Here is a 16,202-nt window from a genome sequence, read left to right on the forward strand (position 1 = left end):
CGCCTAACCACATTGCCTCCTTCGAGGTCACTCAAGTCAGTTGCTAGATATGATGAGATCTCCACTCAGACTCCTCGAGGTGAGGGGAAAAAAATCCTTCAAGAAAAAAATGGTGACAACGAATGAGAATGAGACAATGAAGGCCCTTCCTTGGAAGCTACTTTCAGGCCCCTTTCCATCCTGTCCAAAGTTAATCCACAGGCTTCTCCGGGACAGAGGGGGCCGCAGAGCAGAGTTCCTGGTGCAGGCTGTGGCGCAGCGCCCCTTCAGCTCATCTCCTCCAGCTACGTTTCCCACCCGGGGCTTGTGAAGAGCCTGCTGGGAAAGCAGCAAGTGGGCAAGCCTGACGCTGCCAAGCTTCCTGTGTCATGGCCTACATCTCAAAATCAGACACTCCTAAATCACACAACACCCCAGCATTGTGTGAGAGGGCCCAGGCTTTGTGTGACGGCCCTGGGAAACGGCACTGCTCGGGATTTCCTGAAACAAGACTGTGGGCAGATCTGCGGTGGTACAAATGACTAGCGTACACACACGCTTGCTAAGGGCCCTTCCTATTTTTAGCTCTACGTTCATCCCATTTCCACCATGGAAGACTCTGGTTGCTACCAAGTGAGATTTCACAACCTGGTGCAGTTGGTTGGGCAGGAGGTGGGGTATCCAGCCATCCAGGTTGACCTGGGGCAGGGCCTCAGTCCTGCCTGTCCCAGGAAGGGCATCCCTGCTGGCTGCAGGCTGGAGGACACACCTCCAGCAACTCTGGCCCTCTGTTAGTCCTCAATGAATGCTGGCTCTTACTAGTCTTGCTATCACACGTGCACAATGTCTCATCCAGAAGCCCTGGGGCCAGGTGAGTTTCAGAATTCAGAAAGGCGACAGAGGGCACAGACAACACATCAGTAACACCCCTGCAGGGTCTAGTGAAGGCACTGGCACATCTGCAGTGAAACATGACTATGAACGCCAAGTGGGATGAGGACAACTCAGCATTCTACCAAGAGCTTCTGGCCATCCATTTTTGGTTTTCCCACCAAAAGACTTTAGGTCAAGCTTATGAAAACATCTTTGGTTGCCAGAACTCTGTGGGTGACGGAACTGTGGATAGCAGATCATGGACCCGTATTCCTGGAGGCAGCAGGCTGACATGGACTCCCACACAGATCAGGGAAGAGGCACCCAGCTTTATGGATTTCTGGGGTAGCTGAGAAAGCTCCCAATCCTCAAACCCTGTCAGTTTGAGTGGGTTCACATTGCCTCCCCATTGGCCCCCCGGGGCCATCTGTACATCTTTGGTCAAAATCCAAGCATGGCACCTGAATCCCCAACCAGCCACATCCTCTAGGACCTTTGGGACTGGGGGCCAATGGTGTCACTGCTCTTCCTCTTCCTTTCCAAGCTGGAGGCTTTTCACTGTCTGCACATCTCCCTTCTGCAGCCTTCAAGGCACAGGCCAGCACCCGTACACTCTTTCCTACCTACCAAAGCCTTCTCGGGGAAACAGAGATGCCTCTTCGGCCACTACTAGCAATAGAGTGCTTTATGGTTTACGGATCGCTCTCACATGAATCATCTCATGTCATCCTTACCTCCATGAGCTAGACTGAAAAATATTATTACTCCTCAGGGGGAGATTTTTACATCATGCCCATCTTTCAGATGGGGAAACCAAGGCTCAGGGAGGTAAAGTGATCTGACTCACACCCGCAGCAGTGGTGGCACCAGGGATCAATCTCAAGTTTGCAACCACAGAACAAAGCTTGTGCTTTCTGCCTCACTGCCCCTGTGGAGGATAGGAGCCTGATGGTGCCAGCTTGGGGGTGCTCCACAACATGTCTGCTCCTGCCACGAACTTTCTCCCAGTTGCCTGAACGTATCTGGCCCTTTCAGGGGACCCTTCCCCCATTTCCCACCTAAGGAGACCCTTTTTACCCTCAAGACCCTGCTCAAAGGGCCCTTGTCTCTGAAGCCTTATGCAGCACCTTGCCCCGAGTCAGCGGTTCCTTCCTCTTCACGTTTTCCTAAGCCCATTCGGCCTCGATGCAGACTGCATGGTTTGCAGGTCTGCCTGGAAGACGCCCCTACCAGCCCTGAGTGATGCAGAGGTGTGTACCTGCATACCTGCACCGTCAAGGGACCTCTTACAGGACGGGTGGCTGCTGACAAATCTGCTTTGCCTTATGCTGTTTTGTACCCAGATCTGCCCTCTCCCATCAGGCTGCACTTGCAGTGATGCTAACAGACGCCCAGTTATCAAATGCCCCGGAAGCACGTCCCCTTCCTAACCCAGCAGTCATCTGATGCACAAGAGACCAAAGCACCTCCCACCAGGCCCGCCAGGGTGGAGCGCATTTGTGCCCGTGCAAAGGCAGCTGGCACCCTATGTGTGCTAGTCAGCACACACCATCCCTGGGGCACCAATTCTGGGTGTTGATTCACCTGTTCTTTCAACATGGATTGCAAGGCCTCGGGCACAGTGAGGTCCTGACCACCCCGCCGACTGCGGGTCCTCTAATGCCGATCCCTGCTCTGCAGCTCCCTGATGGGCTGGGAAGGACTGTCAGCTCGGCATCACAGGCTGAAGGGACACCCTGCCCAACCCTGCTTTGCCCTGCTCCTTTCGTGTGTGTCAGTCTCCACGCAGCGTTTGGCACTCCTCACTCCCTCTCAGGATCAGCTTCCTGAAGGATTCAACCTGAGACGGTTGGTTCTGGCGTGGTCCAAAAAGCAGGCAGTAAGATGGGGTCTTGGTGCGGGACTGTTCATCACCCGCCCCACTGGTAATGAGGGCCCCGTCAGGCGTAGGTGGTGTGCAGACAGCCCAGCTGCTAGAACGCTCCTGTTAGAACTCTTCCTTGGGCCAGCAGATGGAGAGGAACTTCCTGGCAGGTGAGAAGATCCAGGCGTGTGGCACATATGGGAAGGACAACTCTAAGGACAATGGGAATGGATGGGGGTGACCTTTTTGCTTTGATGACCTGAAAGGGGATGAGAAGCCCGGGGTGATTAACAGAGTGAAAACTAACGGGGAGCCCCAGGGTCTCCTCAGTATCTTACAAAGTGGCCCCCTTGCAGGCAGTGGACAAAGGTCAAACCCAGGATTTGGTAGACGTGGTTGAACTTCGACAAGGGTTGAACCTTCAACCAAGGCAGCCATGTCAGGCCAACGTCAGAAGCCCCTCGGGAAAACATGCATCCCTGACATAGGGGACAGGGACATCTGAGAGGGGGCCCTGGAAGATATAGACTCCCCAGACGTCTCTGAAACTTCCAAGCATGCGGCAGCAGCCCACCCCTTCCCATAAAGAGCTAGTGTATCCACCCCATCCCCGAGGGAGCACAAAATTGCATGCCTTTCCCCACGGGTGCCCTCCGTCTCAGGAGGTAGGGGGACCAACTGTCCCGGTTTGCTGTGGGTTGCAGTGCTAAAACCAGGAGAGTCCCACGAAAACCAGGAAGATGTGGTCGGCTTCCTGCCAGGCCCCCACCCAGAGTGAGGTCACCACACAACACAGGCAGAATGTGCCAGGCCTCGTAACGGAAGGAAATGAACACCATCCCCTGGCCAAGGAACCACAGTAGAGGTCCTGGAGTGGCACTGAACGGCCAGAATCCAGGGGCTTAGGATGATGGACACCACTGACAAGAAGGCCTGACCCATCGAGTGGTGGAGGTGGTCAACAGAACACTGCCTCCCTGGGGGCACAACGGATGCGCAACCGACCAAGATACAACCTAAAATGGACACTCGAAAGAGCAAGAACGGATGGCAGGCAGCTGAGGGCAGCCACCCAACAGACAAGTCATGATCCCTTGCCCAGGTTCTGCCCCTGAGCCAGGTTTTGGACCTGGAACTGTGGATTAGGGAGGTGGCCAGGACAGCAAGGGGAAGGACGCTGCAGCGCCATGGCAAGTAGACACTGGAATGACCCCCCCAGCCCTTCCCAAAGGGACCTCTGGCTATGCACTGGGTGACTGAACGCTGGGAAACGGGATTACCAGACAGTTGAAAGCTGTTGGACACAGTGTCCAACTTGACATTGACATTGGAGACTCCATAAACGCGGTCTCTGCGTCCGCTTCAGGGGGAACCCCTGCGCTGGAGTTTCTGACCAGAGATGTCATTGGGTCCACGTTATGCTGGGCCATTCCCGAGGACTTGTCAGTTGGTCTTGAGTGGGGAGAGCCTGGAACCCAATACACTCCAGAACAAGGTACAGAGCTTAGTGAGATGTCTTCTGAGGAACCTCTCAGAACATGGGATAATACTTAACGTTAAATGAAAAAACATAAGACAGAATGCTCATACAGCATGAACTGAGTAAAGAGAAAACACAGGAAAAGAACCAGCGGAATAGGCCCAAATTGTGAGCGTTCATGCCTCTGGGTAGCGCCTCATGAGTGCCCTTTGTCCTGATTCTTCATATACTTTCTGTACTTGCCAAAGTCGCCACTGAGCATGCAGATACTCACGAGTCGGCTGAGTGGGTCTCTGCAACACAGCACATTAGTCCGCCCATTCAAGCTCCCATCACCATGGCCATGGGATCACAACACGTGCTCCAGATCCCCCACACCTGACTCTCATAAACAAATAAGCTGGACCGCGCACGCTCGCTCGGCCACAGCATGACGTTTGGACGCCCTCCCTCAAGCTGTGGAGGGCCTGGTGCGTGGGTCATTGCTTATTTACTCAGAGACTGAGGACAGTTAAGAAGACGTAGACTGAAGAGCTCAGGAGTGATGGAAACATGGAAATGAGCGTCTCCCCGCCCCCCAGTTAAAGGTGCTTTATTGGCTTGTGATATGAATGCAAGTGAGGAGGGTTTCCGGAAGTCCACGGAAACTCCCAAGGTTCCAACTCTGCTGGGCCACGTTCTGTGTGCAGGCACCACACCTAACCAGTGGCGTCAAAGTAGCCCGCCCACGTCTGCAGGTTCCTTGTGGTGCAGCTTCTTCCTGTGGACTTGGAGTGTCACTAAGACAAAAGCAGAAATAACTACAGTTCACAGGTTGAACCACTCGATCCGGGCCGTGTTGAGAGAGACATGGACAGCTAGAGCTGCCCGGTGGACAGCAAGGAAGGGGGTCAGGGGAGTGTGCCTGTTGGAAACAGGCCACGTGAGGGTCGGGAGGTAAAATGGGAGACTGGGGCAGAAGAAACAAGGCTCGCTGTCTTCCTGTAGCTGCATGGCTGCCCCAGGGCTTCTCTTCAGTAACTCCAGGGCGCGGAACTAAAGCCAAGCAGTGACAGATGGAATTACAGAGATGAGAAGGAACCCTTTCTCAGGGGCAGAGTGCTGGACGCAAGGGCACCTCCTACTCGGCGACCGCTCATCCCAGGTGGCGGCCTGGGGGTGGATGGCAGCCTCCAGCGGGAGGGGCGGTGGGACACTCCCTGACCTCTGGGTTCACTTACAATTAGAGAGCCTAGGTGAATACTGAGTCCAAAGCAGGCCTGCAAAGAGAGGAGGAGTCTGAAACGCAAACAACCAAGGGGGGATTACCATCCAGTCTTCAAAATCAGCTCCCACAACTCTGAACCAAAAAGACCAGCAGATCAACAGCAAGACGGGCAGAAGGCATTTCAGAGAGGAGGAAACCGGACCTGCTGAGAAGCGTATGAGGGAAACTGGGAGTTTGGGTCAAGCCGGTCCCAGACCGGTGGTGCCACAAAACATGCAGCAGGGGCAAACTGGAACCTTCTCTGGGCCTCAAAGTCAGAGAAGCACATGGGGTGCGGGAGGCAGCATTCTCCGTGGTGCAGTTTGCACCTCTTGACAAGTGAGGAGAACAGAACAGGTGACAGGCTCAGAGGGGAGAGGTGTAGAGAAATCACACTGAGCAGAAAGGATGGGCTAGGCAGGAGAACATCTGGGCCACAGAGAGGGTCTGCAGCACCAGGGTGGTGAGCGCTGAGAGGCCCGGTGGCGGCAAATGCCCAGGGCACAGCTGGAGCCGGGAGGGCTGGATGGACAGAGGTCATTGGAGGGGTGAAGGATAAGAAACTGCCAAGGCAACTGCTCAGAAAGGCCATCGGGGGCAGGGGGTTCTGAAGGGTGCTGCCCAGGGCGGACGAGAAAGGGAGGCCGACTCTGAGCAGGTCCTGTGGGCTCCGAAGAGGAGGCGACGTCCTGGGGGTACGGTCACCGCAAAGAGCAGTGGTAGACATGGCAAGGACTTCCTGAAAGGAAGACAGGGTGCATTATGTGGACGGAATCATGGTCTAGGGAGGAAAGCAGACCCCCTGCAGCCCTGAGGCCTAAATCCCAGGAAGGGACCCTCTGCTCCTCACCTCACCTCACCTCACGGCCAGCATTCCCGTTTCCTGGAGCTTCCACAAGGAGAGCGGAGGTGCAGCTCACTGAAAGAGAAAGCAGTCCTCTGTTGATTCCACGTTTACTAAGTGACTACTGTGTCCTGGGCACCCGGCGTACACAAATCAGTAAGACCCAGTCCTTGCCTTCAAGGAACTCAGCGTTCCTGCGGGGGCCAGAGACTCTTGGAGAGCAGTTACAACCATGGGAGACAGGATCCCAGGGAAGGAAGGGAGGGAGGAAGGAAGGGAGGAAGGGAGGGAGGGAGGTCCAGAGTGCTACCAGAACTCAGGGACCAGAGTGCCTGCCACCAGGGGTGGGGCGGAGAAGGGGATGTTCAAGTTGTGCCTGGAAGGAGGACAGGAGTCTGCCAGGACAAAAGGAGGCGGGCATTCCAGCCCGCGGGAACCGCAGGTGCCAAGGCTGGGAGTCCTGGCAGAGCGCGTGCACTCAGGGTGCAGGGGCTCCCCAGCACAGTGACCCAATGTGTTGGGCGACAAGTGGGGAGAGAGCTGAGGCCAGCAGAAGGCCCTCCCAGGACCCTGAGGGGTTTGGGCTTAAACAAGAGAGGGCTGGGCAGGGTCCTCGGGAGGGGGTTGATGAGGGCAGATGTGCCCTTCAGAAACGGGACTGGTGGCCTGTGGAGTACCCACTGGAAGAGGAAAGACAGCAGGCGTCCAGGCCGGTGGGGAGGCTCAGGGACTAGCAGGGGCCCCAGACTATGAGGCCGGAACTCAGGAAGTAGCAGTGGGGTCAGGAAGAGGAGCATTTATTCTGATCAGGCGTTTGGGATGCAAGGCCCCAGGACTTGGTCCTCAAGTCAAAGGCGAGTGAGGGCGCAGGGATCTCGAGGAGCACAGAGGCCTCCACTGAGACCCCTGAGCCCCTAACCGAGTGGTCCAAGATAGAAGACAGCTCTGACAGGGAAGCAGGCTTTGTGGGGGACACGTCAGGTCTGAGGAGCAGCAGGAAAGAGGGGGGATGTTCCTTCTCACCTGCAAAGGCCATACCAAGTCCGCCCCTCAGGACCCCACTGGCACTCCCAGGGTGGCTTGGAGGAAGGAGACCCTAACACTCTGGCCCCAAGACTCAGCCTAGAGGCCCCGCCCTCTCCTCGCCTCCGCGTCTCCCGGGGTCCATTCAGAGGGTCAGCTTAGGTCGACCTTGGACTCCTGCCTACGGGTGCAGCGCGCACCGGGCGCCAAAGTCACAGGAGTCAAAAGGGCACTGCCTGGCCTCCGCCACCGAGCCAGCCTAGCCCACCCACCACGCGGCGCCCACGGCCCAAAGCTCCATCCCTGCCAGCCCCGCCCAGCTCCTCCCTGCCCCGCCCCCGCCCCCGCCCTTTCTCACACCTCGGCCTCCTCCTCGCCAGCGTTCCCCCAGCTCCTCCCCCGCAGCTCTTTCTCCCAGCTCTGTCCCACAGGTCTTCCCCAGCTCCTCCTCACTCACCTTTCGCCCAGCTCCTCCGCCAGCTCTTTCTCACAGCTCCTCGCCCAGCTCCGCCTTCACTTCCCATAGCTCCTCCTCCCTCAGCTCTTTCCCACGGGTCTGGCCCCCATACTGCTCCCTCAGCGCCACCCAGCCCCGCCCCCAGACCCGCCCCCAAGCTCGACGTGCCCCGCCCCTCCCTCTCCGTCCAGTTCCTTTTCCCCCATCCGGACCTGCTCCGGGCAGCTGGTCTCTAGCTCCGGACTTGGCCCGGTCGTCCCTCGGGGCTCAGGGCCCGGTGAGTCCATCAACGTCTCCTACTGGCCAGGGCCTGCGTGCGTTTGTGCGTGTCTACGTCATTGCGTGTCTCCGTCACGAGCTGGCTGCGTGCTGCGTGCTGCGTGCTGCGTGCGTACATATATGTTGCGAGCCAGTGTACGCCTCAAAAAAGGGGCGTCAGCGTCTGAGCCAGGGCGGCGCGGTAGAAGAGCGGCGGCGCCTGTCACCTGTCAGCGGCCCTGGGTCTCCAGTTCCCGGGCGGCACCGGTGGCAGCGGCAGCGGCGCAGCCACCACGCGGGCCGGGCGCTCTGTCCTCTGACCGCGGCGCACGTCGTCTCCTCGCCTGGGCGTGGGAGGCGGTCGTCCCACCGCTGGCTGCCTTGGCAGGCCACGGGGAGGCGGAGGATTGTCTTGCCCGGTGGCCTCAGCCGGGTCGGCCCAGCGCGCCCGAGACTCGCTTGGCCGGTGGGGCCGGGAGCCGCGAGACCCGCACCGCCCGAAAGGATCCAGGACTCAGCCCTCCGCGGGACGGTACCACTGGGCTGGGGTTTCCTGGGCCGTGGGGCTGGGAGCATGCGCAGGGCACCCGAGGCCGCACTTCCCTGTCCCTTCCTCCTGCCACCTTCCCACACCCACCATCCTCTACCTGCGTGTGGACCGGTGATGTGCATCTGCGCTAGAAACGCGAGTCTGCTGGTCCCCCTGCACCGCTAGGTCCGCCCTCATGCCTGCCCTCCCGCTTGGCCCTTCGGCTGTGACCTCACCCAGGCCACGGGGTCTGCTGGGCTGTCAGAACATGTCCCACTCCCATGAAGCGGTTTTCTGTGCTGCCGCTGGGGCATTATGTGGTCCTGGACCCAGCCAGGGGAGGAGAGACCCACTGCCGTGGTGAGCAGAACCAAACCAAGAGTGAGCTGTTTCCCTCCTGTTGGACCCTCCTCGGTCCCGCTGGCCTCCAGTCCCTGCTGAGTAGAAGACCGTTCTGCCATGTTAGCCTACGTTGCTGTCTCCTACCTGATGACCTTGTCTCATTATCCTTCTTGTCCTTGTGCAGGTGAAGAAGCTGAGACAAGAGGAACAGCCTTTCCTCCTCAGGCCACCAAGCAGGTACTCTCTGCCTCATGAGGCAGGAGGGCACTCAGCCCCCTTCGTGTTTTTACAGTTACCTCAGTTCTCTCTAGGGATTCCACCCGCGCAGTTCAGGTCTCCTTGTTGTGATTTTGTCGTGCTGCTGAGAAAAGGGCCAAGACACCAAGTGGCAGAAACTAGGCAAACCTGCAGTCCAGTCATCGACCCCAGGAGAAGAAATAGAAATGGCCAGGCCACAGGGGGACAGCCAGCTTCCCTCGTAAATAATTCAATCCCAATGAATAGGGTGACCCTTTGTCACCCATCAGGTTCGCAAAGCTTAAGCAGAAAGGTGGTGGTCAGTGCTGACAAGTGTGTGAGGAAATGGCACCTTTGCCTGCGGTTGGTGGAGCGTGCCCAGGTGAGCCTCCGTGGAAGGCGTCTTGCTGGTGCGTATCAGCATCTCCGATGTGTGTGCTGCGTGACCCAGGCCTCCTCCTAAATATGTCTTCAGTCAGCAACTGTTTGTGGTAATGTCCTTTACAGTGGCAGAAAGTGCAAAGCGGTCTGTGACTCGCCATCAGTAGGAGAAGAGTCAGTAAATTGCAGGGCAGCCAACAATGGGATCCCATACAGGCAGTGACAAATAGGATAGATGAAGATGTGCAGACATTGAAAGGATGTGGCTGATCTGCCGTTAATGGAGAAATCTTTCTCCACCCTGTGGAGATGTCCAGGAAAGAGCGTACACCTCTGTATTAGTTTGCCAGGGTGGTCGCATCAAAGTATCACAGACCGGGTGGCTTAAACAACAGAAATTTATCATCTGACAGTTCTGAAGGCCAGAAGTCCAAAATCAAGGTGTCGGCCGAGTCTGGCTCTTCTGAGGAGTGTAAGAGAGAATGTGGGCTGTCCTTGTCCCTGACTTCTGGTGGTTTGCTGGCAATCTTTGGCATCCCTCCTTCTGCCTTCAGCTTCACATGGTGTTCTTCTGCGTGCATGTCTCTTTAAATTTCCCCTTTTTGTAAGAACACCAGTCATATTGGATGAGGGTCCACTCTAATGAGCTCATTTTAATTTGATTACCTCTGTGAAGACCTTTTCTCCAAATAAGGTCACATTCTGAGGTACGGGGACTGAGACTTCAACACATGAAATCGGGGGGGACACAATGCAACCGATAGCAACCTACAGAGGCCCTGCGGTAGGAAGGAACTTGGAATTTTTCAGGGATGGAAGGACAGCCTTCGTGGCTGCAGGGTGGTGAGTAAAGGGGAGAGGAGAGCAGACAGCTGGGCGTGGGGTGGCAGATCACGTGGGGCCTGGAAGGCCCTGGTGAGAAGTGTGAATCTGTTCTGGTTGGGGAAGGAAGCCCCTGAAAGGTACTGGGCTAGGTGCCTTGTCCCCTGTCCTCACAGCCACGTGGAGACTGAGGCTCCCTGTGGTGCCATGACCCAGCTGAGATTCGGGCCCGGGACCCTACTCCTCCCAGTGCACAGCTCTGTCCTCCAGCGAGAAGGAGGGACCCCTTCAAGGTACAAGGAAAGGAGGCAAGGACAGGGGTTGCATGCAGTCAGGTCCGCTGTTATTGTGTGCCGTCTTTTCATTTCTCAATGCCCTCTTCTCAGCTGTAGAGTGGGGTGACAGTAGCACTGCCCCATACCTGGTTACCTGAGGATTGAATTCTATGATCCGTCATGGATCGTGCCCGTCCCAGGGTCTGGCATGGAGGCGGTGTGTGCACATCGCTACCAATTGTTCCTACTCTCGTTATTCGTTTCTCTAGGCTCTTGGCGTCTGCTGACAGTAGAGACTAGTGGTGCAGGAAGGGGTTGAAGGAGGATAGCACCCAAAGGGGTCAGGAGGAGACACCCGACGGGGCCATCTGAGATCAAGGGCATCCCCAGGGCCCAGCTGAGGTTGGATACTGAGGATTTCTGCTTAGCAGCCCTGCGCTAGGGGCTGGTGAGGTCTGGAACCCACAGTGCCTTGGTGGTGGCAGTGCCACGAAGCTGAGAGTGCTGGGGTGGGTGAGGGTGGCAGGAGAAGAAGCAAAGCCCAGGACTGACTCTGGCTGTGGTGGGAGAGGGCTAGAGCCAGCCCACTGCACTGTGAAGCCAAGGGGCCCTCCCTCCCTCCTCTGTGCTGCTCTGGGGTTCAGTGATCTGTTGTAGAACTGATCACGTGCTGTCCTGGCTGTGACCTTCTCTGGGGGTCCCCACCCTCCTCCGTGAGCTCCCCAAAGACTCCATCTGATGGGCGGGTCATCCGAGTCAGCAACCCCTTCTGTCGGCCCTATCCGCAGACTGCCTGGTGATTGGAAGAAGGAGCCAACACTCTCTACTCCCCCACCGTCCAGGTCACTGGGGGTTCAGGGCACCCGGGCAGGGGGGACGGGTGGGACGTTGGGGAGAGGTCAGGCCCACGGGCCATGAGCTTGGAGTGCTGGTGCGTGATGTTTATTGACATTCATTGTTCTTTGTTTCCACAGGCCACCGGAGGCAAGAGAAGCCCTGGGGAGATGAAGTTCAGCTGCCTCTCCTTCCGGCAGCCCTATGCAGGTTTTGTCTTAAATGGGGTCAAGACCCTGGAGACGCGTTGGCGTCCCCTGCTGAGCAGCCACCGCAACTGTACCATCGCCATCCACATTGCTCACAGGGACTGGGAAGATGCCGCCTGGAGGGAGCTGCTGGTGGAGAGGCTGGGGCGGACCCCCGCTCAGATTCAGGCCTTGCTCTGGGAAGGGGAAAAGTATGGCCGTGGAGTAATTGCTGGCAAGTGACGCGGTGCCGAGCACTGCTCAGACACCTCCCAGGGCTGCCCCCAGGATCTTGCTCAGGAGTTTTGTGGCTTGTTTTCTTTTGAACTGCTGGGTGTGTGGGCTGTGTGGTTTCTTTAAACAACACACGTTCAGAGGGGCTGCAAGGGGCCCTGGCCTGGGGGTCGGTGGGCTGAGGTTCCACGACCTGGGGTGAAGTGCTTCTCCGTTTGGGACTCAGTTCCCGTGTGTGATCTGAGAGGCAGGGACGGGTCCGAATCTGCGTGTGGTGTTTGCCCGTGTGTGTGCTTGCGTGTGCATGCGTGTTGCAGAGACCATGAGAGGCAGCAGAGCACGCAGAGGGGGTCGGGGTGGCCTCTAGACTCAGGCTGCCTGCCTCGCATCACGTGTGTGTCCCACCCCCAGTGCCTGCCGCATACTGCACAAGTCCCCTAACCCCTCAATGGTTGAGGTCTCACATCAGCTCCTGTCGCCTGGTGAAGTGCTTGGGGACCCAATGGCCTGTAGGTTCCCTGCAGCGTCCGGGGCCCTTGTGATCTGTACCTGCTGCCCTCAGCAGTCTGACTGCGACCTGCCCGTTATTTTGGTGGGGTTATTGAGGACAAGGCCCTCTCCTCCTCATTGTCCCTCCCTTGGCCTCGCCCGGAATGCCGTGGACAGAGTTTGGCATGTCAGAAAGGCTCACTCCGAGAGACCCAGCTCACTCCGTGTCCATTGGGTGACATCATCTTAGTCTCTAGTGGTTGTAACTTTGAAACCATGTTCTCTCACAGGCAGGCCTTGGTTTATGCAAGAGAAGATAACTCTGTGCTTCTCTCTTTGTGCACAGGGCTCGTTGACGTTGGGGAAACTTTGCAGTGCCCAGAGGACTTAGCTCCTGATGAGGTTGTGGAACTGGAAAGTCAAGCTGTACTGACCAACCTGAAGCAGAAGTTCCTGACTGTGCTTTCAAACCCCAGGTGGTTACTGGAGCCCATACCCAGGAAAGGCGGAAGGGATATCTTCCAGGTAGACATCCCAGAGCACCTGATCCCCTTGGGGCAGGAGGCCTGATGAACGTGGGCTCCTCAGAGGAAGGTACTGAGAAACCAGCTAAGTCGTAACCCATCAACTTGCCATCATACTGCGGACGTGGAAATCAGGTTCGATGTCGATTGGCACCGCAGTGGAGGGCGCTACCCACCATGTGCTGTGCGTGTAAACAGATTTCTCCACTGGGATGCAGGGACGAGGAAGCGGGACTTTGCTTGCAAGATGCCTCTCTAGGCTCAGGAACAGTCTCAAGGACTTTGACCTTCAGGAAAAAGGGAAGGGAAAGCTGCCAGTAAATGTCTTGGCCTTGCCACTAATTTTGGTCCAGCTGATTTCTGGATTCTACGAAGAAATATCTTTTAAGAGAAGTCGTTAGTGTTCTCCCCTCTCTTTGTTCTGGTCGAACTCAGAATGTTTGAAAAACATCCAGGGGACGTTGTGTGAAGGCTGGGAGTGGGTGCTGAAAGATCGCTCGAGAGTGACCAGCCCTGGATGGCCTCATTCCTGGTGAAGGGGACATCAGACTTGGACCCAGAGCAGCTGTGTGTCCTTGCAAATGACTGTTGCTCTGTTGTCAAGTGTCCCGTGGCTCACGGAGCATGCGTGTTTGACATGTCGCACAGCTACTTCATGTCCTTCCTGTCTAAATACAGCTCTCTTGGATGAGTGATAGGTAGTGTTGTTTATTTTGTGGGAAATCTTTTTTTCTTTCTTTCTTTTGGCCGTTTCTTAGCAAGGTTTCTAGTGGTTGTTACCTGTGAGGATGACGGGCTTTCCCCCAGGCATTGACTGGAATGACCTGCCTCTTCTGAGTCAGACTGCAATGGTTGGACATCCCCGGGCAAGTGGGGTGGCCCTGCTATTAGGTGGACCTCTTTGGAAGGCCCCTGGCTCTTGGGCCAGAGACGTCCAGCTCCTGATCAGAAACTTCCTAGTATCATAGGGGAACCCGTGAGGAAAGACCCTCCTGTTTCAAGATACATGCATAGTGTAAGGCGATACCCCCAAGGTCAAGAGCCCGGCTGTTCTGTCTCCTGACCACCAGGCAAGGCTCAGGGAACCAGGTCTTCCTGGGCTTGCCTCAAGACTCCCTAGCCAGATCCTCGGCTGAGTGTGTGAAAATGCTGCTGCTTCAAGTGAAGGAGGACAACAGGGACCAAAACCTGTTTGGGGCCGGGATTTCCCGCCTCCTCAGGCTTATCTGATGAGGTGTGTGTAGTATCGAAAGTTAGGAAGAACACCGACTCACAATTCTCATTAGATTGTTTATTTACTCCCATGGAGTTTTGCATCTTGGTTATAAAACGGTGATGTTTATCTGTCACCACTGACCTGTGAGCTTAGGGACCCGGATTGTCCTTGCACTGCTCACAGAGTACACATTTGTGATCTGAGGAGCCTTCCTGCTCCTCGTCCTCGTCAGGGGCCTCGTATGCGGACATGACTGAAAGGGCAGCCAGCAGGATGAAATAACAGGTGTTGTACAAGGACATCACAAAATCGTAATCTGAGTAATCTGGGGGGCTGGCGGGTGGTTCCCCTATGCCGTCCCTTCTGGCAGTAGCCAGGGGCACAAACATATCATTCCTGGACGGGCCCTCCCCACTTGGGCTGCCTGGCTCACTTGGGTGATGGTTTCCCATGGCACGTCTGGCTACACAGGTCACAGAACAGATACCAGAACACGTGAACCACCAGCTGCCACTGGGTCCCTGAGCATTGGGGGCTTCCTTCTGCGCCTTTTTGTTGGTTTCTTTGGTGGGTTCATTGCGATGGATTCTTGGGGAGTGCCTCGTAGCTGCTACCTGCTTCTTTCTCTTGGGAGTTGTTGCACTGGTCCCTGGGCAGGCGATAATTCTCAGGTCTCCTCTTCTCCGAATGTTCTCAATGAGGAGAGGCTTGTGTCTCTGAAAGTTGGGGTTTCGGTAGATCTGAAACAAAATCAATCCTGTTAGTCATTCTGGGAGCAAATATTCACCGCCCCCCCAATCATAATGGTCTTGTTTTCCTATGGAGAAAAGATATTTTTAAATTGCTGTCAAGTTTCATTATGCCCTAGAGCCTAAGCTCACTAGGCATACGTAATGCATAGGTTAAGGTGTTAATCTCTCTCCTTGACATTAACTGACCTCTCAGAGTCTTTAGTCATACCTAGAGATTATCTCTAAGGAGGTTGTAGTTTCATAGGAACATCTGTACTTTCTCATCTTTCGATAATGTCTCACGTGAAAAAAGTTATCCTCAGAAATTAAACCCTTTCAGTGTATCATTCATCTTGGTCTACTAGGAAGATATTCGAGTGACAGAGAATATAGGAAAGGGAAGGACTTTCTACTTTACCATGATTCTCTTGTTCCCTGGAGAGTGAGCCGAAGAGTTGTCTGAACGTATTTTGCTGAATCCGTGGAGATTCAGTTGGCGGATAAAAGTCTTCAAGCTGTCTGTTTCAAAAATTCTCGCTGCACCTCTCCGGTTAAGAATCTCCCTCTGGAAAAGATCTTCTTCAATGATCACGGTGTCTCCATCGTCATTCCAGCGCACAGACGTGAAGGCGCTGTCCTCTGCTAACATCCAAAGCTTTCTGGGGAAGGAGAGCCCGAGAAGATCGTTTTCTTCCACGTGGGCTGTGCCTTGATTTGGATCCTGTGGTCGTGGGTCATCTTGGGGGCCTGGATCTTGGCTCATGGCTTGGTCACTGTGGTTCTCCAAAACCTCCCTTGAATCCAAATTTGGAACTAGGGATGAATTAGATGGGACCCCTATTGCTGACTCTCCATTACCTGATGGGGCCAGCTCGACTTGATCTATCTGGTCAGTACTCTGACTAGCCATGGAGCTAGTCTAGGTCAGGAGCACGTTCTACCCAAGACCTTATCACTGAACTCTCGAGTCAGAAATGCCTTCAGTCAGAGCGGGGACGCCCAGTAAAGACTGTCCACAAAATTCTAGAGTCTCGGTAGTTGGGCAACCAGCTGCTTAAGTCATCATTCTCTTCGGTTGTAACGTGATGTCACAAGGGTGGCTCACAGCTGGTCCGGAGAGGGAGCCCTGGCCAAGTGTGGGGGAGGGGAGGGGTGTGGGGGTCCCAGCTTCTCTCTTTTCTAAAAGTAAAGAAACTTATGGTTCGAGTTCCCAGAAAAGGCTCCCATCTGCTGCCAGGCACGTTATTTCATGGGGCCAGGCCTTGGATGGGTTAAGAAACCATGATCCTATCTCCGCTCCCACCCGTAAAGACAGAGAGGTGGGCCTGTTGCTGAGCTCTCTGATTTGCTCAAGGACCAGGCCCTGGTTCGTCCTA

The 16,202-nt window shown here is 55.8% G+C and overlaps 2 protein-coding genes and 1 long non-coding RNA gene across 12 annotated transcripts; 1 reads left to right on the forward strand and 2 right to left on the reverse strand.

Moving 5' to 3' along the window:
- Window positions 1–4,391: 4,391 nt before the first annotated feature.
- LOC131400152 (uncharacterized) lies at window positions 4,392–8,123 on the reverse strand. Of its 2 annotated transcripts, XR_009217347.1 has the most exons (5): window positions 7,979–8,123; window positions 6,293–6,361; window positions 5,505–6,181; window positions 4,900–4,975; window positions 4,392–4,489 (listed from the first exon to the last, which is right to left on the reverse strand). It is a non-coding gene; the product is annotated as an uncharacterized LOC131400152 (long non-coding RNA). The 2 variants fall into 2 exon arrangements; XR_009217346.1 differs by lacking the exon at window positions 4,392–4,489 and having other exon boundaries at window positions 4,754–4,975; window positions 7,979–8,118.
- On the forward strand, window positions 7,935–13,717 carry LOC131400149 (protein EOLA1). Of its 9 annotated transcripts, XR_009217345.1 has the most exons (5): window positions 7,935–8,043; window positions 9,080–9,132; window positions 10,512–10,628; window positions 10,880–11,452; window positions 11,585–11,624. XR_009217345.1 is itself a non-coding variant. In XM_058534873.1 (4 exons), exons 3-4 carry the CDS (start codon window positions 11,615–11,617, stop codon window positions 12,923–12,925), a joined length of 477 nt encoding a protein of 158 aa, XP_058390856.1. In that variant the 5' UTR covers window positions 8,175–8,556; window positions 9,080–9,132; window positions 11,585–11,614; the 3' UTR covers window positions 12,926–13,717. The 9 variants fall into 9 exon arrangements, 2 of the variants coding, with proteins under 2 accessions (XP_058390855.1, XP_058390856.1); XR_009217342.1 differs by lacking the exon at window positions 7,935–8,043 and adding an exon at window positions 8,050–8,556 and having other exon boundaries at window positions 10,512–11,452; XR_009217340.1 differs by lacking the exons at window positions 7,935–8,043; window positions 10,512–10,628 and adding an exon at window positions 8,050–8,556.
- A 527-nt stretch (window positions 13,718–14,244) lies between these two features.
- Window positions 14,245–15,736, reverse strand: LOC131400153 (heat shock transcription factor, X-linked member 3-like). Its single transcript, XM_058534874.1, has 2 exons — window positions 15,245–15,736; window positions 14,245–14,835 (listed from the first exon to the last, which is right to left on the reverse strand). The coding sequence occupies exons 1-2, from the start codon at window positions 15,734–15,736 to the stop codon at window positions 14,245–14,247; spliced, it is 1,083 nt and encodes a 360-aa protein (XP_058390857.1).
- Between the last annotated feature and the right edge of the window lie 466 nt (window positions 15,737–16,202).

The sequence above is a fragment of the Diceros bicornis genome, chromosome X (genome assembly GCF_020826845.1).
Source record: "Diceros bicornis minor isolate mBicDic1 chromosome X, mDicBic1.mat.cur, whole genome shotgun sequence".
In the NCBI taxonomy this organism is placed as follows: Eukaryota; Metazoa; Chordata; class Mammalia; order Perissodactyla; family Rhinocerotidae; genus Diceros; species Diceros bicornis.